The sequence below is a fragment of the Erinaceus europaeus genome, chromosome 1 (genome assembly GCF_950295315.1).
Source record: "Erinaceus europaeus chromosome 1, mEriEur2.1, whole genome shotgun sequence".
NCBI lineage: Eukaryota > Metazoa > Chordata > Mammalia > Eulipotyphla > Erinaceidae > Erinaceus > Erinaceus europaeus.
In genome coordinates, this window is record NC_080162.1 from 53,573,857 (window position 1) to 53,596,239 (window position 22,383).

General features: G+C 40.0%; 1 protein-coding gene across 3 annotated transcripts in view; it reads left to right on the top strand.

The window, feature by feature from the left end:
- Window positions 1-21,910, top strand: part of KIZ (kizuna centrosomal protein) — a 159,951-nt gene extending 138,041 nt beyond the window's left edge. For all 3 annotated transcript variants that reach the window (XM_060186161.1, XM_060186167.1, XM_060186175.1), the window contains exons 10-13: window positions 4,244-4,348; window positions 9,608-9,704; window positions 20,606-20,649; window positions 21,762-21,910. In XM_060186161.1, the coding sequence (XP_060042144.1) occupies window positions 4,244-4,348; window positions 9,608-9,704; window positions 20,606-20,649; window positions 21,762-21,868 (353 nt within the window). In that variant the 3' untranslated portion in view covers window positions 21,869-21,910. The remainder of the gene's footprint in view (window positions 1-4,243; window positions 4,349-9,607; window positions 9,705-20,605; window positions 20,650-21,761) is intronic.
- The last annotated feature ends 473 nt before the right edge of the window (window positions 21,911-22,383 follow it).

Genomic DNA, 22,383 nt, shown 5'->3' on the forward strand with positions numbered 1-22,383 from the left:
TCCCAAATAAAGTGGGGGAAAAAACTGCAAAGACCAACAGATCATACTTGTAATCCTGAAATAGATGATAATGATCTTTTTTTTTCTGTGTTTACTAGAAGTGGCACAAGAATACTTGGTGGAAAATGTCAGCCAAAGGGTACAACTACATGCTAGGAAACACTTTTTCATTTGAAAAGGTTGACAACAACTATATGGTAACTTTTAAGTAGCTGTCTGTATCAAATGGATGAAGCTTCATACACCTTAGAGGCAAGAGTATGCTTTTTGCTAGGGACGCTCAAACAATTCAGACATCCACTGAAAATAGCCTAGGAGATTTGGGCAGGTTGCCAACTTTGTAAAGCAAAAAGGAAAACCCACATTCAGGCTGTGGGTTTTCTAGGATAGTGAAGGATCAAGTGGTAAAGAGCTGCACTGTACAGCCCTTCAAATGCGTTATTAAAGTAAATGAACAGGAGCAGAAGGAACAAGTCTAGAGGTTCAAGTTAACCTGCTGGGGGTAGGGTTTACATAGCTCCACAGAGTAAAGGCTTCATAGTCTCTGAAATGCAATCAAAGCCTATGCATTTGAGGAGGAGGTGATCCTTGAAGGCTTCACTTTCTTTTTTTTTTTTTTAATTTATTCCTTTTTGTTGCCCTTGTTGATTTGTTGTTGTAACTATTATTGTTGTTGATGATGTCATCATTGTTGGATAGGACAGAGAGAAATGGAGAGAGGAAGGGAAGACGGGGAGAGAAAGACAGACACCTGCAGACCTGCTTCACTGCCTGTGAAGCAACTCCCCTGTAGGTGGGGAGCCAGGGGCTCGAACCAGAATCCTTCAGCCAGTCCTTGCGCTTCGTGCCACGTGCGTTTAACCCACTGCACTACCGCCCGAGTCCCTGTAACATTAATATTTTATTATCTTTTTTATTATTGGATAGAAGCAGCCAGAAATTGAGAGGGAAGGGGGAGACAGAGAAGGAGGGAGACAAAGAGACACCTGCAGAGCTGCTTCACTACTTGTGAAGCTTTCCTCCAGCAGGTGAGAACCAGAGGCTCGAACCCAGGTCCTTATGCATTCTAACATGTATGCTCAACTGGGTGCACCACTATCTGGCCCCTAATATTAGTGATATATATTTTTTTTCATTTATTTGATGGAGAGGAAGTAGGGAGATAGAGAAGGAGAGAAAGTGGCCCAAGAGGTAGTGCAGTGGATAAAGAATTGGCCTCTCAAACATGGAAGTCCTGAATTCCATTCCCAACAGCACATGTACCAGATTAATGTCTGGTGTTTCTCTCTTTCCTGTAGCTCTCATTAATAAATAAATGAAATCTTTTAAAATAAAGTTAAAGGATTAAGAAAAATTTTTCCAAAGAGAGAGGATCTCTCAGCAGGTGCAACACTGCTAAGCTGCTCATTAAGCTTCTTATCATGAAGGTGGGGGAATGGGGATTTGAACCTGGGTCCTGGCACACTGTAACATATGCTCTCAACACTTAGCCCCATGAATAGTTTCTTACCTCCCCAAAGCAGGTGTAGGCACACCATAGTCATTGCTCCACCACAATGCCCTGGGTCTCCAGCATCCTTTCAATACCCTTCTGCCTTTTCCCCTTAGAGTCTTTGGATCTGCTGCAGTAGACTAATACTGGGCCAAGTTTCATCCCACAGTATCCTTCTCTTTGTTACTTAAGTCCCACCTGTGTGATAAGGTCATCCAGTATTCATCCTTCTCTTTCTGTCTTACTTCATTTAACATGATTTCTTCAAGCTCCATCAAGATGTTACAAACGGAGATGGCTTCATTATTTCTCACAGCTAAGTAATGCATATATATATATATATATATATATATATATATATATATATATATATGGCAGAAGGTTGCAAGTGGTCCACTTTTTTATCTGACAGCACTTGAAACAGCTATCCCTTCTGGACAGGATGCATGCTCTCCAGTCTGCCACAGGATTCACAGCTATAGTTGGGGCGTGGGGTGTATAGATTTGTTGAATGGAACATGAGAAAAGCTATTTCCCTCCAAAACTTGTACAATTGAAAACAGGCTCAGGGTGTGCAGGAGACTCTCATGCCTATAGCTCTTCAGTGATACTCAAGTTTTAAACCTTCCTGGGGTCATTCTCTAAGTGGAGAATCATTGAAGCCCACCTGGACTTTTTTTTGTCTTTTTCTTTTTTTGCCACTAGAGTTAGTGATGGGGCTCAGTGGTTGTACAATGATTCCATTGCTCATGGAGGCTATTGCTCATGCCCCCCTTTTTCTTTATTTTTGATAGAGACAGAAAGAAATTAAGAGGAAGGTGGGTAGATAGAGAGAGACAATGAGAGAGACACTTGCAGCACTACTTCACTACTCATGAAGCTTTCCCCCATAGGTGAGGGCCAGTGGCTTGAACCTTGGTCCTTATACATGGTAATGTGTGTTCTCTATTGACTGTATCACTAACCAGACCGTCATCTGGACTATTTTCTATCTGGAGTGCAGCTGACTTGATCTAAACATTAAAGGGTTGGCAAAATAAAGCTCAAGAGTGTTACCCATATAAATGACTTCCCCAGAGTCATGATACAGGCTTTCTTCAATGGTTTTTAGGGCAAAGCTCTAAAATCAATTTAAAAGGTAAACTGATTCTCTGCATTCACTCTGAGGAATAAACACTTTTTTGATCCATTCAACTCTTGGTGGGCATTTAGGGTGCTTCTACCTCTTGACTATTGTGAATAATACTCTGATGATCAATAGTTTGCCAGTATCTCCTCAACATCCTGTTTTCAGTTCTTTTGGATATTTGCCAAGAAGTCAGATTGTATAATGATTCTCTTTTTAGCTTATGTATGGAGGAAGCACCATATAATTTTCTATTAATGGTTGGATCATTTGTCAGTTTTTGTTCTTTTTTTTAATTTCTTTATTGGGGAATTTATGTTTTACATTCAACAGTAAATACAATAGTTTGTACGTGCATAACATTTCTCAGTTTTCCATATAACAGTACAACCCCCACTAGGTCCTCTGTCATCCCTCTTGGACCTGTATTCTCTCCCGCCCCCCCAAACCCCACCCCCACCCCAGAGTTTTTTTACTGTGGTGCAGTATGCCAATTCCAGTTCAGGTTCTACTTGTGTTTTCTCTTCTGATCTTGCTTTTCAACTTCTGCCTGAGAGTGAGATCATCCCATATTCATCCTTCTGTTTCTGACTTATTTCACTTAACATGAATTTTTCAAGGAGTTTTTGTTCTTTAATCATGCTGAATGTGACATGATTATCTCATTGAGACCTCTGGTGATCAGTAATTTTCAACATATTTTTGTATGCTTTGCCCATTATTCAATCAGGTTATTTTTTATGTCAGATTATAGAAGTCCTTGCATATTTGGGTCACTATCAAATATATTATCAAATAAGTTATTTCAGTCTCTCATTGCATAGATTTCCATTTTGTTGATTATATATTTGGCATGTAAAAGTTTTTGAGTTTGTTGGAGTCTCATTTCTCTCTCCCTCTCTGTTTTTAATGTTTTTGACTGACTAACTTTTGAGGTCATATCCAACATATTATTGCCAGATTCAGTACCCCAATGCTTTTTTCACCAATGTTTTCTTCCAGTAGTTCTTTTTTAAATTTATTTCTTTATTGGGGAATTAATGTTTTACATTCAACAGTAAATACAATAGTTTGTACATGCATAACATTCCCCAGTTTCCCATTTAACAGTACAATCCCCACTATGTCATTTATCATCCTTCATGGACCTGTATTCTCCCCACCCACCCACCCCAGAGTCTTTTACTTGGGTGCAATATGTTTAATATTGGGTGCAGTAGTTTAATAGCTTTAAATCTTACATTTTAGGGGGCCAAGCAGTCGTACACCAGGTTAAGTGCACATAATACAAGGTGCAAAGATACTGGTTCAAGCCCTGGCTCCCCACCTGCAGGGGGCGTCACTTCATAAGTGGTGAAGCAGGTCTGCAGGTATCTGTTTTTCTCCCCTTCTGCCTACCCTTCCCCTTTCAATTTCTCTGTCCTGTCCAGAAAAATGGCTGACAGGAACTGTGGATTCATGGTGCCAGCACCAAGCCCCAGCAATAACCCTGGAGGGAAAAAAAAAAATCTACATTTTAATCTTTAATCCAATTTGAGTGAATTTTTACATGGTATAGATAAGACTCCAACTTCATTCTTATGTATGTAGCTCTCCAGTTGTCAGAGTTGTTTTTTATTCTGTAGAAACAAGAGCCTATCAGTTACTGAAGCAATCTGCTCTCCAAGACAACACAAATCGAACTGAAGAAAGATTCCAAAAAGGGTGTGCTTCTACCTCACAGCTATCAGGTAAGCAAGGCCAGATTCTGCACTTGAAACCATCTTCCAAGGTACCCAAAATAGCAGCATTATGTTCTGGGATAACAGGAATGGGAGGGAGGAGTTGTTCTTTGAAGGCTTTCAATCTACCTTGTATTAATCTTTCTCCAGGTCAGAGTGAACCAGTAACTTTTCAGTGAACAAGAATTTTTAATACCCTTTTATCCTAGGAATCTACTGGTCCCAACCATTTTTTTGGCCCTCACAGGCCCCTTGGGTTTTACCTGGAATGTCATAGAGTAACTTGTCACTAATCACCACAGGAGACAACCTATATTCCTTGTCATCCCCAGATCTCCTAGATTCTAATCATCAGTGGAAAGCATCATGCTAAGTTACCTTCTCACCAGAATGTTGAGGAATTTCAAGTTCTTTACATAAAGAACTAAAAACCAAGGAAAGCAAAATCTTAAGCATAAATATAGTTCCTTCAATCTGTCATTTTTGTTTTAATTATAATTTTGGTTTTCTTGTTTTCATTAGTTTATAATTACTCCTCCTTTTCTACTGTATGACATCAACTCTCTTTTTTGAATGGATTAATTTGAAAAAATTTGATTTAATGGTGTTCTTATTTTTTTATAAATCATGCTGTACTGTCACTCTCAGAATAAACAGTGATTTCTTTATACTACTTAATTTCCAGTCCAAATTTAATTTTCCTTTTTATCTCAGAGATGTCTTCATCAGGCAGACATCTTTTTGAAGGTGATGCTGATGGTGTAATAAACTTAACCTGTCATTTGAGAATTATTCCTGTACAAAACTAGTTGGTGCCAGATTCAGTTACTTTGGTTGTTTTAAGAATTCAAATGCCCAGAATACTGCCAATTACAGAAAAGTCCATGGGGAGAGCTGGCTATTGTAGGCCAGCTTTAATATCTCTTTTGGAGCATTACTACTGGAATGTTATTTCACAAACCTGTTTTGTAAGTATATTCTGTATAATTCACCAAGTCAAGAGGGTGAGTCAAGGTGACATAAATTTTAGTCCCTTTTATGTGTATGAAAATTATGGTAATATTGACATACTAATAATGCCTTTGTTAGAAATGTACTTTTAAATTATTCTTTATAAACTATGTGGTCGAGTGGGAGTAAATAGTATAATGGTTATGCAAAGAAGCTTTTATGCCCAAGGCTCTGAAGTCCTGGGTTCAATCCCCTGCACCACCATAGCCAGAGCTGATCAGTGTTCCGGTTAAAATAAAAATAAATAAATGACAGGTGATACAGCACTGGACTTTCATGCCTGAGGTTCCTGGTTCAGTACCCAGATCATGTACCAGAAGGATACTCTGACTTTGTCTCTCCATTGCCTCCTGTAAAATTCTCTCTCATAGTGGTCCAGGAGGTAGCGCAGTGGATAAAGCATTGGATTCTCAACTATGAGGTCCCAAGTTCAGTCCCCAGCAGCACATGTACCAGAGTGATGTCTGGTTCTTTCCTCCTGTCTTTCTTATGAATAAATAAATTCTTTTTTTAAAAAAATTCTCTCTCATATATAACAAATAAAATATTTTTTATATTTTTAAATATTATTTACTCCTTTTTCTTGCCCTTGTTGTTTTATTGTTATAGTTATTATTGTTCTTGTTATTGATGTTATTGTTGTTGGATAGGACAGAGAGAAATGGAGAGAGGAGGAGAGAGAGATAGACACCTGCAGACCTGCTTCACCACCTATGAAGCAACTCCCCTGCAGGTGGGGAGCCGAGGGCTCTAACTGGGATCCTTCCGCCGGTTCTTGTGCTTTGTGCCACGTGTGCTTAACCCGCTGCACTACCGCCCGACTCCTGCAAATAAAATATTTTTAATTACACTATGTGCCCCACCAATGTGTCCTGGAACCCTGCCTCCCCAAACCCCAATGCCACTAGGGAATGAGAGATACTGGCTGGGAGTATAGATCAACCTGCCAACGCCCATGTTCAGTGGGGAAGCAATTACAGAAGCCAGACCTTCCACCTTCTGCACCCCATAATGATCCTGGGTCCATGATCCCAGAGGGATAAAGAATAGAAATGCTATCAAGGGAGGGAATTGGATACAGAGTTCTAGTAGTGGGAATTGTGTAGAGTTGTACCCCTCTTATCCTATGGTCTTGAAAATATTTCCATTTTATAAATAAATTTTAAAAAATCAAATTAAAAGACAGAAAAGATATTAGTAGGCATTTAACAGTGTTTCACAGAATAATTTAAGGAGCTTAGCTTCACATCTGTTCATGGTGTGTGTAAGTCACCTCACCCACCGCAATGCCCTAACCCATAAACCACCATAGTTTTAACAAAACCTGAGAGACAGTATGATTACTTTTTTTTTTTTTTGCAAGTTTGTCTGCTTTAGTTGTCTGCATCCACATATAAAGTGAAATCAGGGTGGTGGTAGATAGTAATGGTATAAATAAAGTGAAACCGCATGGTGTTTGTCTTTCATCTACTTCACTTAGCATGATCACTCTAGTTCCCTCCATTTTGTCCTAAATAGTGTACTTTCATCATTTTCAATTGCAGATTAGTATCTCATTAAATATAATCCCATAAATTCTTTACTCATGCATCTGTTGTTGGCTATTTAAGTTACTTCCATATTTAGGCTACTGTAAATAAAGCAGCTCCGATTATATAGGGTGCATATATCTTTTCAGTTTGTATACTATATGCTCTAGCAGAATTCTAAATGTTCATCGTTGGCACAGAGTAGTGCTTCTGTAGGTCTGCAGGTGTTTATCTTTCTTTCTCCCTCTCTATCTTCCCCTTCCCTCTCAGTTTATCTCTGTCCTATCAAATCAAGTAGAAAGAAAGGGGGCAAAATGGCTGCTGGGAGCAGCGGATTTGTAGTACTAGCACCAAACTCCTGTGACAACCCTGGTGGCAATTTAAAAAAAAAAAAAATGCTGGGATTCAGGCGGTAGCACAGCAGGTTAAGCGCACATGGCACAAGGACCGGCTTCAGCATCCCGGTTTGAGCCCCCAGCTCCCCATCTGCAAGGGTATCGTTTCACAGGCGTTGAAGCAGGTCTGCAGGTGTCTATCTTTCTCTCCCTCTCTCTGTCTTCCCTTCCTCTCTCCATTTCTCTCTGTCCTGTCCAACAACGACGACATCAGTAACAACAACAGTAATAACTACAATAATAAAACAAGGGCAACAAAAGGGAATAAATAAATAAATAATTTTAAAAAATTTTAAATGCTATTGTAGTTAAATACTGTCTCTGCTCTTTATTTTACATTTGGTCATATTTTGCTTTCTCAGTCACTCTTACTCTTAACCAGATAATTCTGAGCTCTAAAAAGAACCAAAAAGTAGGCTAGCTGGGTGAAGATAAATAGAAGCCCATATTAAATTTTGCATCACTGTTAGAGACAGTGGTGGGGTTATATACTCTGAATTCAGAGAGCACCTTCCAAATAGAGCTAATGAAAAAGCACATGTGTCATTCACTTTCTGCATCAGATTCCTTAGGTTTCTGTCTCTGAATTTATTATTACAGAAAGACACTTATATCGTACTTTTTTTTTTCATGTCTGAAAAACATATTCCTTTGGTGTGGAGCAATATGTGCCCCTGCTGTCTTATAATCTTGTAAATCACTAATATTTAAAAAAAATTTTTTTCACCTTATAAGTACATGGAGATCTTCTTAGGCTGTACATGGAAACGCTGCTAAGAGTATCATATTGCAATAAGCCAGAAAGAGAAAGATGAATATAGGATGATCGCACTCATAGACAGAAGTTGAAAAATAAGAACAGAAGGGAAAATACAAAGCAAAACTTGAGCTGGAGTTAATGTATTGCACCAAAGTAAAGGACTTGGGGGTAGGGAGGATCTAGGTAGGGGGGTTAGAGCATTATGTGGAAAATGAGAAATGTTACACATGTACCAAATACTGTATTTTTCTGTTGACAGTAAACCATTAATCCCCCCAATAAAGGGGGAAAAAAGATTATCACTTTGCTGTACAGATTATAGGTAGTGCAAGCAGGTTACAAGTTAGAAACTCAGCAAATGTCCTTTGCATAGATAGCCGTACTTTTGTTTCTTTGATTTCAAGTGTCTGTCAGTTAAGAATCAGAGTTGCAACTAAGATATCCAAGGTTTCAGACACTTAGGAGGCAGAGATGAGGGATTTTCCTGCAAACTGGTAGCATCAAATCCAGTTCTTTGACTCCAGGGAAAGAGATAGCATATACATCTTCGTCATCAACCATCTCAGACTTTGTTAGAGTGGCCTCCATAGTTTCCATGGAAAATCAGTCTCTTTTGGGAGATGAAAAAACAGAATATTTGACATAGGAGCTATAAGGTGGAAAGGAGGGTGTGATGTCATCCTGGTGTATCATTATCCTGAGATTACACCTTGCTCCCCGCCACCTTAGTGGTAATATATAATGACCATGTAATGAACTCCAATAGTGAATTAATTATATAGTGTTTGATGCCATAGTAGAGATCCCTGTGCTCACATTGCACCTTTATTACTTAGAAATACTGCTCTTTCGGGAGTCTGGCAGTAGCGCAGTGGGTTAAGGGCATGTGGCGCAAAGCGCAAGAACTGTTGGAAGGATCCTGGTTCAAGCCCCGGATCTCCACCTGCAGTGGAGTCGCTTCACAGGCAGTGAAGTAGGTCTGCACTGCAGGTGTCTATCTTTTTCTCCCCTTCTCTGTCTTCCCTTCCTCTCTCCATTTCTCTCTGTCCTATCCAACAACAATAATAACTACAACAATAAAACAAGGGCAACAAAAGGGAGTAAATAAATAGCAAAAAAAAAAAAAAGAAAAAAGAAATACTGCTCTTTCAATAATTTTCTTTTTACTTCTTTTTTTACAAGAGCACTGCTCAGCTCTGGCTTGTGGTGTGGGGGATTGAACCTGAGACTTTGGAGCCTGAGGCATGACAGTCTCTTTGCATAACCATTATGCTATCTACCCCCCCACCCCGCACTCTTTCAATAATTTTATCTTTCACTTTTTGTGGTTTTTAGTTTAAGTATCACGGGAACACACACACATACACACTCTTGCTACTAGTATTTTACCAGCATGCTGTGCCTTGCCTGTGAAGTTTCTCTGCCTTCTGTGACTTGAACTGCATCTTCCTCTGTGATCTTCCTCTGTGATGCTTGTTTTACCAAAGTTAATGCAAGACCACTTCTTCGTTCGTGCATTTTGTTACCACATGGCAGCTAACACACTCTCTCTCCATGTTTGTGCTTATCATAGGTTTGAACGTTGGTAGCAGTGCATTCAAGACAAAGACAACTAACAAAATCTCTTCGGAAGCTAGTTTTTCATCTAGAGAAGGAAGTCCTTTGTCAAGGTAAAGTCTGAAAGCCTTTCTGAATAGCAGCAACAAGATGAGAAATGTCACTACACAGTGAATTCAGCTCTGGCTGCAGATTATTTTGTTGTGTGACTTGATGGAAGGTTGGGGTTTTGTTTACCTAAAATAACAGTTGAAACTTTAGTCTACCTCTGAAAATATTTGCACCAAGCCAAGTATTGTTTTGCAGCTGTTGTTTCCATGGTTTAAGACTCAATTGACACCTCAGTGAACCACAAATTAACATCTACAGCTGCTCTCAGTAGGGCTGCTTAGAGACCACACAATGGAGAGTGTCGGAAAAGGGCAGAAAGAAAGCATCAGGCCTTAAAAGAAATAAAGTGCTTGTTTCTTCTTTCTGAGACTGCTGACATATATACTAGCAATTGCTGGATATTTGTTTTTGTATTACTATTTTTTTCTAACCAAATATTTAGGCTAGATTATTCTGACCTTGTGACCTTTTCTGATACCTTCTTGCTTATTTTCCATAAAGAACCAAATGTTCACATTTGTTAAACTAGCACTTCCCATAAGTTTTTCTTTTTTGAACAGTGATAAGTGAATTGTGTGTTGAATTTGTCATCAACATGAGATATTAGTCAAGCATCAATTCACTAAGAATGTATAGATGGAAATAGAAACAATCAGTTAATGAAGCACATGCTTTTTTGCTTTGGACTGAATATTCTTTAAAACAGCCCAATAAGTTTTCTTTTGTAATAACACCACTTACATTTAAAATGTTCTTTACAGCGGACCTAGTGGGGGTTGTATTGTTGTGTGGAAAAATGGGAAATGTTATGCATGTACAAACTATTATATTTACTGTCGACTATAGAACATTAATCCCCCAATAAAGAAATTTTAAAAAAACCAAAAAAAAAAAAGTGTTCCACAGGGAGTCGGGGTAGCGCAGCAGGTTAAGTGCACGTGACTGCAAAGCACAAAGACCAGCGTAAGGATCCTGGTTCAAACCCCTGGCTCCCCACCTGCAGGGGTGTCAGTCAGGTGTCACTTCACAGGCGGTGAAGCAGGTCTGCACCCTCTCTGTCATCCCCTCCTCTCTCCATTTCTCTCTGTGCTATCTAACAACAATGACATCAATACCAACAACAATAGCTACAACAATAAAACAACAAGGGCAACAAATAAAATAAAATAAAATGTTCTTTAAATTGTTACATTTCATTTGGATTAACTACTCCTATATACCCCTCATGAGACTTTAAAACAGGAAGTTCATATTTCTAGCATATAGTGTTCTATAAGATAAAAAAATCTAACTCAGAAATAGTGCTGTTAAAAGTCTTAATTCCAATTTTTATTTATATTTTGATAAAAAATACATTATCTTATGACCTAGAACATAGTGTACTATTAAGTGAGATATTCTACAACTAAATTCTGTGTTTAAGAACCTGGCAAGCTCAACTTTTATATGTTTACTTACCAGGGATGACTATCACTAAAACCTATGCTTGTATCAATACTTTTGAAGGAAGTTAGAAATAATGCAGATGGGACAGGAAGAGTATAAAAGAATTCTATTTGTATAGTTAAATAAATTCAAGTTGTAAGTCTTCTGAAAGGAATTTCAAAAGGCAATATACCCTACAGGTAGTTTTCAGGTTTTAATGTTATCATTTGGCTTAATAATATATCCCTTAGCTTTCAAACAATCTTAGAAATATTTGTTTTTATTAGATTTTAGAAGTATTAAAATATCAAATTATTATACTTTTCTGTATTCTTTCTCCATGTTACACACACACACACCATTTTTCTTTTCAGGCAATTTTAAAATATTTTCAGAGTAGTTGGATCCTATAGAACATTTTCTCAGTCTGACAATTTATGTCTTTAATTTATATTTCACTGAACTAAAACCAAGTGTGTCCCCCTTAATTTGAGGCATTCCTGTTGTTTCTGTGTGAGATTACTTTTCTAAATAGATTACAAGTAATCTCACCACTCCCTTTAAGGAGGGAAGGGTTCTCAAGGTTCTAGACACTTGATGATAATCCAGTGATAAAAAGGTCTGGGCATCAAGTGTGTAGGCTTGGCGTACCGTTTATCGCGGTTTGGTTCTTGTGTTGGGCTTGGTGTTGTTAATACAGCACCCTGGGCTTTGGAGAGCTCTGGTTTTGCCGTTTGTGCCTGGATTCACTGAAATTTCTTAGAGGCTTACATTTAAGGATCCCACTTACTGCAGTCACTCCTCGTGCTTTATTGCTTTTACAAGTGGTCTCAAAACCCAGTACTTGAGAATAAACATAACAGTGCAGTGCTGCTGTAGTACTTTTAAAATTTCTTCTTTGCTTTATTTTGTCAGTGAGCTGATGAGCAACCTCAAAAAAAAAAAAAAAAAGACCCTGCTGGACCTAAAAAAAAAAAAAAAAAAAATGGCTTCCTCTGATGTCCTAGAGACAATAATTATGATGTGCTTGTTAAGCCCAAACTACAGCTGAGGGATTTTACTTTAAAGCAGCGGCTTGGGCGCAAAAAATGCATTTATAGCTCTTTGTCTGCACCTCATTATGTGTGGGCCTGATTCATTAAGTAATTGGTTTGCAGTTGTTTACATGAGTATTAAGGCCTTCCTTTCAGCCGCCTTTGAGAGATACATTGTGCAAATGTTGCCTGTGATGAATGCAGAATGAGGGCCAGAGGGTCCGTCCTATTGGCTAAACAGTGTGCTCTGTTGAAAAGCCAGAGAAAGGGATTGGGTGCTGCTTTGCATAGCAATGACTGTCTTAATAAGCGTTACAGATTAATACACACAAGCTATAAAAGATGCAGAGATACTCTTAGCACATTTATACATGCTCATTTCATTGTGATGGTGGTGAAGTCCGGGTGCTTTCATATTCCGTTTTTCAGAGCAGCAGCTTCAGTGCATGAGCCGTAATAGAATCCGATGTTTATTGTATTATAAATCACGGGCAAGTAGGCAGATCGGCAACAGTTTATTATTAAAGATTCTTTCAGTGTAAATCTTTTTCTACCATTGTATTTGCTTCAGCAAAATCATTTTGTGGTTGAGTGGGGATGAAAGGCATAATGTACGAAGGAGTGAGTCCTAATGGGAAGCCGTTCTCCAAGTAAAGACCACTTGTTCCCTTTTGTTCAGGGGTGCATGCCAGAGCTTCCTCTCCTCTGCAAACATTGTCTCGCTTTACCTTCCCCAGGAAGTGTTTTCACTCTCTCAGATCCATTTATTCAATGAAGAGTACATTTTAACAGCCTGTCATGTAACTTCGGTTTAGTGGTTGGATCCAGATAACAGTTTTACCCAAAGAAAAGAATGTGTGCTTGTAACGTAATTGCCTGGGGGAAAAGGTAGCAGAAGTCACCAGCCACCCTACCCTGGGCAGGACCTCTGTGGGTGGCATTCTGTACCCTTCTTGTGGCTACAGGAGTGGCCAGGGGAGGGCGCCAGGTTGTAGCTCATGCTCTGATGTAGGTCTTAGTATATCCCACCTTCTTCTTGCCTGTTCGCTGTTCAGTTTTCCCCTAGGATCGTAGAAAGATCACAAAGAGCCACCAGTCTAGTGAGATAAAAATGAAATTTTCATGGAAGTCTTCTGAGACTCATGTAAAAATATATCCATCTCTTTCAGGCCTTGCAAAATTTTATTCTTTTTAAATTCCAAATTACCAGCTTCCTGAATACTTCTCATGCTTGTCATAAGTTCATGCGTTGTATTTTTTTTTTTCTTGCATAGAACACAAAAGAACAATCACTTGCTTGATTAGCTGAATGGGAAGTTGACCCCAACCCCCTAAGTGGCATGTTGCAGTGCCCATACTTTACCATCAGGGGGCGCTCAGACTTTGTCAATTTGAAACAGATGGGCTGACTTTAAGACTTAAAATTATTATATAGCATTTATATATTTGGCTCACTCAGTGGAACCTTTTCTTTCTGAATTATTTTTGCCATCTATTCTTTAAACATAAATCTCTGTTTTAAGGAAATTTTTGACTGAAAATGTAGTTTGACACATTTTACTAATTTAGCAGTCAAAAGTCATTAAAATCATTAGATTTCAAAATCTCAAAACATCTTCTCCTAGATTAGTTAATATCAAGTTTATAATAAAACTCTAGAATTGGAATGATATATCCACTGCAAACCCTTCTTCATTGTTCCTGACACTATAGACAATATTCTTGGTAGGGTCATGAGAATCTCATTGCTGACTCGGTCTCAAAGTCAGTGACTTGAGTGACTTGTTAATGGTTTGTAAATTTAAATTTTAAAAAATGCGTTGTGTGTTGTGGAGATAGTAATATGTTTATACAAAGACTGTCTTGCCTGAGACTCCAGAAATTCCAGGTTCAATCCCCAGCACTAACATAAGCCAGAGCTAAGCAGTGCTCTGGATATAAATATATATATATATTTTTTTTTTTTTCCTGAAAGTGACCATATCAATAACATTAGCTCTGAAAGTATCCAAAGTCATCTTCTCCAAGGGACAATAGTGACTGTCTGACACCACAACCCAATTGTTTCATCACTGCTGCTGCAGTCTCTTGAGTTCTTATTGCTCAAGCCCCTCTCCACCACAGTAACACCCTCATAACCCTTGTTTTTTTGCCAACCTTGGCCTGGCATGCACCCTGTGCCAAGTGCCCAAGCTCTTCATCCTGCTCTCTTCCTGAAATGCTTCTGTCCACTTTCTCACCTGGTTGATTTTTTAACACCTATGAGATATTCAAGACCTAGCTCTATTTTTGATTTGTTTTTATTAGTGACTTAATATTGATATACAAAATGTCAGGTGATAGGAGTATAATTCCATATAGTTTCCACCACCAGAGTTCTGTGTGTCCCCATATCCTCTACTGGAAACTGTAATAGTTCTCCTAAGGTCACAGATGTGGGCTGATTTTATATATATATATATATATATATAATCTTTATTTATTGGGTAGAGACAACCAGAAATCAAGAGGAAAGGGGGAGATAGAAAGGGAGTGAGACAGAGAGACACCTGCAGCACTGCTTCACCATTTGTGAAGCTTTCCCCCTGCAGGTGGGGACTGAGGGCTTGAACCTGAGTCCTTGTGCACTTTAACATGTGCATTCAACCAGGTGTGCCACCACCCAGCCCCAGCTTTTTTTTAAGTTGCCTCCAGGCTTATCACTAGGGCTTGGTGCCAGCACTACAAATCCATCACTCCTGGCAGCCGTTTTTTCCATTTTATTTCTATTTTTCTTTTTTTTTTTTTTTAAGATAGTACAGAGAGAAACAGAGGATGGGAAGATAGAAGAAGAGACCCCCCTACAGGTGTGAAGTGGGGGGCTCAAACCCAAGTCTTCATGCTTGGTAATATGTGTGCTTAACCAGGTATACCACCGCCTAGGCCCCTCAAGGCTTAACCCCTAAGAGTTAACTCTTGGGAGCCGGGTGATAGCGCAGCAGGTTAAGTGCACGTGGCACAAAGCACAAGGATCTCAGTTGGAGCCCCCGGCTCCCCACCTGCAGGGGGGTCACTTCACAGGCAGTGAAGCAGGTCTGCAGGTATCTGTCTTTCTCTCCCCCTCTTTGTCTTCCCCTCCTCTCTCAGTCTCTTTCTGTCGTATCCAACAACAACAATAACAACAAAGATAAACAACAAGGGCAACAAAAAGGGAAAAAGTGGCCTCCAGGAGCAGTGGATTTGTAGTGCAGACACCAGCCCTAGCAATAACCCTGGAGGCAAAAAAAAAAAAAAAAAAAAAGAGTTAACTTAATTTTTAATTGCCACCAGGGTTATTACTGGGGCTCAGTGACTGCCCAATGAATCCACCACTCCAAGTGGCCATTCTTTCCCCCCCCTCCACTTTTCTTTTATTTGATAGGATAGAGAAAAATTGAGAGGGAAGAAGGAAATAGAAAAGAAGAAAGACACCTAGAGCATTGCTTCACTGCTCATGAAGCCTTCCTCCTGAAGGTGGGGATCAGGGGGTTTAACCCAGATCCTTGTGCACATTGATATGTGTACTTTACAGGGCATGCCACCACTCAGCTTTCCTAAACTGAGGGCCTGGCTACATTAGCTGTCCCTCCCATGTCTCCATAGTTGTTCTTGTCAGCATCTGTTACACAGGGAGAAAGATCATATACAGTCCACTGTGGACTCCTCACTTGGTTGGGGCAGGGTGTGCCTCAGTCACCAGTGTTCAATAACCATTAGAATTATTGAGTAAGTTACCACTATACACAGCTCCATCACCCACTCAAGCATTTTTTTTTTATATATATAAATCAATTTCCCAAATGCCTTCACCTCTGTATGACATCATGAACCCAAGCTTCGTGGACCCCTGTATTTCATACAGTTCTGTGTGTGAGTGTACAGGACTGAGAGCAGCATGTACACGGCACATGCATGTTTTCAAAGAAATACTCTCAGGGGGAGTAGCGCAGGGGAGTCGCTTCACAAGTGATGAAACAAGTCTGCAGGTGTCTATCTTTCTCTCCCCCTCTTTGTCTTCCCATTCTCTCTCGATTTCTCTTTGTCCTATCCAACAACAACGACATCAATAACAACAATAATAACTACATCAATAAAACAACAAGGATAACTAAAGGGAATAAATAATAAATAATTTTTTTTAATCTTAAAAAAAAAAAAGAAGAAAGACTCTCAGAATTGGCTTAGATTACCTCCTCTGCGCTCCCACATTCTTCTCCCGTGGTGTATAGAAAGCTGAAGCTAAGTAAGCACCCTTACAAAGTACCTCCTTGGTCCCCTGACCTGACCACCACTCTGTCTGTTGGTGAAAGGGTGACTGGCTCCTGAACTCGACCAAGGAATATGGGATTATTATTGTTGTTGTTGTTGTTGTTATTGACTTAATAATCATCAACAAGCCCATAGGATAAGAGGGGTACAATTCCACAAAATTCCCACCATCAGAGTTCTGCATCCCATCCCCTCCATTGGAAGTTTTGCTATTCTTTATAGTCCTGGGATCATAGACCCAGGATCATTATGGGTGCAGAAGGCTTCTGCAATTGCTTCTCCACTGGACATGGGTGTTGGCAGGTCAGTCCATACATGGACTATGGTCTCTTTGCACATATGGGGGATATGGAATGTTACCTCCTAATTCCTCCACCATTTGGGAGCCAGGCAGTGGTGCACCTGGTTAAGTGCACACATTACAGTACACAAGGACTGAGCCCCTGATCTCCTCCTGCAGGGGGGAAAGCTTCGAGAGTGGTGAAGCAGGCCTACAGGTGTATCTCTGTCTCTCTCCCTCGCTGTCTCCCCTTTCCCTCTCAATTTCTCTCTTTCTATCCAATAATAAATAAATAAATAAATATTTGAAAAATATTTTAAATTCTTAGCCCACCCTGCAGTCACCCTTTTTGCCTGTTTCACCGTTGTTATTTTCTGTCTCCCTCAATGGAGTGTGAGCATCCCAAGGGTGGAGATGAAGTCTACCTTGGTTGTTGCTAAAGCCTTAGCACAGCTTGCTGCTTTAATGTCACCCATATAGAATTTGCTGAGTGAGTGAAAATGAGCAAATGAGCAAATGAATAAAACTGCAGAGTTGATGCTTGAATACAGAATGAAACTGCAGTAAGAAACTGAAGACCTGGGAGTCAGGAGTAGTGCAGTGGATTAAGCACAGGTGGCGCAAAGCGCAAGGACCAGCTTAAGGATTCCAGTTTGAGCCCCCAGCTCCCCACCTGCAGGGGAGTCGCTTCACAGGCGGTGAAGTAGGCCTGCAGGTGTCTGTCTTTCTCTCGCCCTCTCTGTCTTCCCCTCCTCTCTCCGTTTCTCTCTGTCCTATCCAGCAGCGATGACATCAGTAACAACAACAATAATAATAAATACAACAACGATAAAACAACAAGGGCAACAAAAGGGAATAAATAAATAAAATTTTTTTTTAAAAAAAAAGAAACTGAAGACCTGCTTCTGGAATGTCTGGTAGTCTTTTCCCTATTTCAAGTGCTCCTGCCACTTGATACTTTTTTTTTAATTTTATTGTCTTTATTTATTGCATAGGGACAGCTAGAAATTGAGAAGGAAGGGGAGATAGAGAGGGAGAGAGGAGGCTAGACAGTAGGGCATCAGGTTAAGTACACATAGTAAGTAGCGCAAGGACTTGCGCAAAGATCCCTGTTTGAGCTCCTGGCTCCTCACCAGCTGGGCAATCATTTCACAACCAGTAAAGCAGGTCTGCAGGTGTCTTTCTCTCTCCCTCTCTATCTCCCTTCTCTCTCAATTACCCTCTGTCCTACTCAATAAAATGAGAAAAAATAGCCTCCAGGATCAGTGGATTCGTAGAGAGAGAGAGCGAGAGAGCTGCAGCCCTGCTTCATCACTTGTTGCAAAGCTTTCCCCCTGCAGGTGAGGAGCCAGGGCCTCGAACTGGGATCCTTGCACATTGTAACATGTGCCCTCAACCAGGTATGCCACCACCCTGGCCCACCACTTGATAAATTTTTAAGAAGGTTCCTCAAGGAGGAAACTTGATTCATCACAGGGCTGTTTCTTCTCAGTTGTCCCCAGACTTACTCTTACTTAACACTTATAACTGAATACTCACTGCCTCTGTTTCAAACCCATGGCTGCACATCACCATACACATCAGAATACATCAAGCATGTAGCTTGATTCATCAAAATGCCCTGCCAGTACAGGAGACGTCTTCCTGCAAGTTTCTATATGTTCTCAGAGCTGCAGGGTTATCATTTATCAGGATGCTTCAAGGAAGGTTTTATTGCCCCATTTTACAGATAAGAACCAGGTATGCAGATAGGTAGAGAATTTACCTAGAGCCACGGTGAGCAGAGTAGAGCAATGGCAGTAACCTGGCCCCAGAGCTGACAGTACTTTGGCTTTTTTTTTTTTTTTAATTAATTGGATAGAAACAGAAATTGAAACAGGAGGGAGAGATGGAGAGGGGAAGGAGATTAAAAAAGAGACACACTAGCGCTGCTTCACTGCTTATAAAGCTTTCCCCTTGCAGGTGGGGACCAGAGGCTTAAGCCTGGGTCCTTGCATCCTGCAATGTGTGCACTTAACTGGATGTACCACCACCCAGCCCCTCTACCTCAGCTTTTGAAAGCAGTTCAGACACTGGGACAAAAAGAGTTTTTTCCCTCAACTTGATGAGCAGCTTCTTCTAAGGCTATTTGGACAGAGGTATTTGCAATGTATGCATTGTGTAAGGGTCAGTACACTAGGAAGGCTATTTTAATCCATTTCTGCCCTGCCTACAGCTGGCTCTCTTACAGGGCTCGACCACCCATGCATTAAAGGCAGTGGATTAATAAATCCATAAATGTTCTACTCTGATTTAATAATGGACTTCTTAGAAGCTCATCAGTCTTTCATGTTATCATTTTTGTTTCTACTTGCTAGCCCATAAAAGAAAATTTAATATTTACAGAAGTCCTTCTGGCCTAATTATGTCTTCACCTTGTGTTCATATAAAGTGAACAGCCACACACATGATTTTGATGATTTAAAACTTTGATGATTTAAAATGTTATGTCATCATGAGTACATACAGGGTGTTCACCTACAGTTGCTACACTTAAAATTTGTTCTAGTAAGACCCTGACTGACCTCACTAGTCTAAGTTTTAGTAGGATGAGAACAAAGTGACTTTGATGAAAGTTTTCTAGTTTATCAATAGTAGGATAGTTTATAAACACTAGAGTGCATAAAAAAAATAAGATTCCAACATTGATAACCCTGGTGGCAGAAAAGAAAGAAAAGAAAAGAAAGGAAAAGCAAAGCAAAGCAAAGAAAAGAAAAGAAAAGAAAAGAAAAGAAAAGAAAAGAAAAGAAAAGAAAAGAAAAGAAAAAAGGAAGAAAGAAAGAAAGAAAAAAAAAAGAGATATCAACCTGGAGCATCCTGAGAGGTGATACAGTGAATAAAGAATTGGACACTCAAGCATGAGGTCCCAAGTTTGATCCCCAGAATTTGCCAGTGTGATACTGTGCTTCTCTCTCTCATTAAGTAATAAATAAATAAATAATTTTTTTTGCCTTCAGGGTTATTTTGGGGGCTCAGTGACTACCCTATGAATCCACTGCTCCTGGAGGCCATTTCTCCCATTTTGTTGTCCTTGTTCTTATTATGGTTATTGTTGCCATTGTTGTTATTGTTGTTGTTAGAGAGGACAGAGAGAAATGGAGAGAGGATGGGAAGACAGAGGGGGAGAGAAAGACACCTGCAGACCTGCTTCACCGCCTGTGAAGCGACCCCCCTGCAGGTGGGGAGCCGGGAGCTTGAACTAGGATCCGTGAGCCTGTCCTTGCACTTCATGCCATGTGCACTTAATCCACTGAGCTACCGCCCAGCACCCAATAAATAAAAACTTAATCAACCTTAAGTTACAGTGTTACACTGATTTGCAATGACAGTTTCCCAAAGGGAAAAATGACTGGTAACTTGCTAGACTCCATCTTCTATTTCTCTGCCTTGCAGTGCCACACAGTATATGTAGGGCTGAGCTTAGTCTGAGCTTCACAAATGGGACCCTCTGTTGTGCATAACCCACACTAGATCCTGTTCTCCACTGTACTGGAAGAAGTGTTGGTGCTATGGTATCTTTCTCTCTCGCTCTGCTCTGTCTCTCTCTTACTCTGAGAATGTCAGCATGGAGCAGTGAAGCTTCAACAAAAATAAAACAACAAAAATAAAGATCCTCTCATTAAAGCATCAGCAAGTACCTTTGGCCACAGTGGTCAGTCCTGACATTTTTTTTTTTAATTTAAATTTTGGAAAGTGGGTAGAATTTTTTTTTTTCTTTTTTCAGAATAGCCTGTGCTTCTTTCCTGGAATGCTCATTATAAAAATGTTAGTCTGGTTTTGTTGTTGTTGTTTTGTTTTGTTTTGTTTTCAGGACTTTGTTTACTTTCTTATTTTACAGGCATGAAAACCAAAAGCAGTTAACTACCAACTTAAAGTCCAAAGGTAAGAAAAATTATTGGTAACCTGATTTTTTTATGTTTTACTTTAATAACCAAGAGTTGTTAGTGAGATGTCTTTTATTTTCTGCACCCAGAAGAAGGGAGTGAAGCTCATCTGTGGTCACAGGGTAGCCTTTAAAGCTCTCACGGAGGCGGGGTTGGGGCAGAGTGTAGTCTCTGAGGGGGTGTAAGGGCTTCTGAGGTACCTTTCCTTATGACAAGTTTGTCACCTGCGGATACACAGACACACACCCCCCCCAGAAGAGTTGGCATATCTGAGCTCCAGTTGTCTATTATCAGCCCCACCATTTTTGCACATCCCCTAGTGGTTTCTTCTTTTCTCTGAATCACTCCCCTCACTGCCCCATCATTCCTAAATAAATCCTGTATATTCAGACCTTGTCTCAGTGTAAACTGCACTACTGTTCCTCTGCTATGTTGTTCCTTCTCTCTGCTATTGTGAAGTGAAGAGAAGTCAGCATGGAGGAACAGCAGAGGTAAAGTAGTAGTAAACCTGATGAAACACATCAGATATTGCTACTTCATTATAGTGCTGATTCTAAATCCCCATCCTGTAGTAAAGAGTTGGGTACAATGGAGAGAAAAGAAAATATTTGGGGGGAGGGCAGGGAAATGGCACACCCGGTTAAGCACATATAGTACTAATCACAGGGACACATGCAGGGACCTGGGTTCGAGTTCTTGCTTCCCCTTCTGCAAGGGGAAGCTTCATAAGTAGTGAAGCAGGACTGCAGGTGTCTATCTTTCTCTTTCAGTCTCTATCTCCTCCTTCTCTCTCAGTTTCTCTCTGTGCCATCCAATAAAATGGAATAAATAGTCAGTAGGAGCAGTGAGTCATAGTGCTGTGACCGAGCCCCAGCAATAACCCTGGAGGAAAAAAGAGAAAAAGAAAAAGAAAATAGTCTGCAAAGTGTTTTTGAAGCAATGCATAGAATACTCTGAGGCGTGTAAATGTGTGCAGTATAGATCTGAGTTATGGGTGTCTCTGGTACATCATATGGTGTCTAGTATGTCTTTTACAGGCCACTGCTTCAGCTAACCAGTCCTGCTGATTAAACCAACAGAAATAAATAACTGTCTGGCTTTCTCTTCTAGCCTTCTGGGGTGAGTCAGATGACAGTAACTCAGAAATTGAAGCTGCTTTACGTCCTAGAAGCCATAACACATCTAATGATGATTTTGATGATTTTTATGACTTATAAGCTGTAACATCTGTTGGAAATAAAACCTTTAAGCTAATTGAATTCCTGTGTTCATATGTGATGTCCAAAATAAATATGTCCTTTTAAGTTTTCTAATTGCTTAATAGGGAAATTTGGAACCACTTATAATTAAAGTGAAATTTCACAGCATGAATATAAACTAGCATATTCATTTCAAGTATAGTCAAAAAGCTAAGTGATCAGGGCTGGATAGTGGCATACCAGGTTGAGTGCACACATTATAGTACACAAAGACAAGGGTTCAAGCCTCCAGTTCCTACCTACAGGGGGGAGCTTCATAAGTGATGAAGCAAGGTTGCAGTTATCTCTCTCTCTCCCTCTCTGTCTCCCCTTCTCAATTTTTGTCTTTATCAATAAATAAAATTTTAAAAAATGAAAAAATGAAAATCAGGTGTTTGGGCAGTAGGTAGCACAGCAGCGCAAAGTGCAAGGACCAGCTCAAGGATCCCAGTTCGAGCTCCAGCTCCCCATCTGCAGGGGTGTCGCTTCACAAG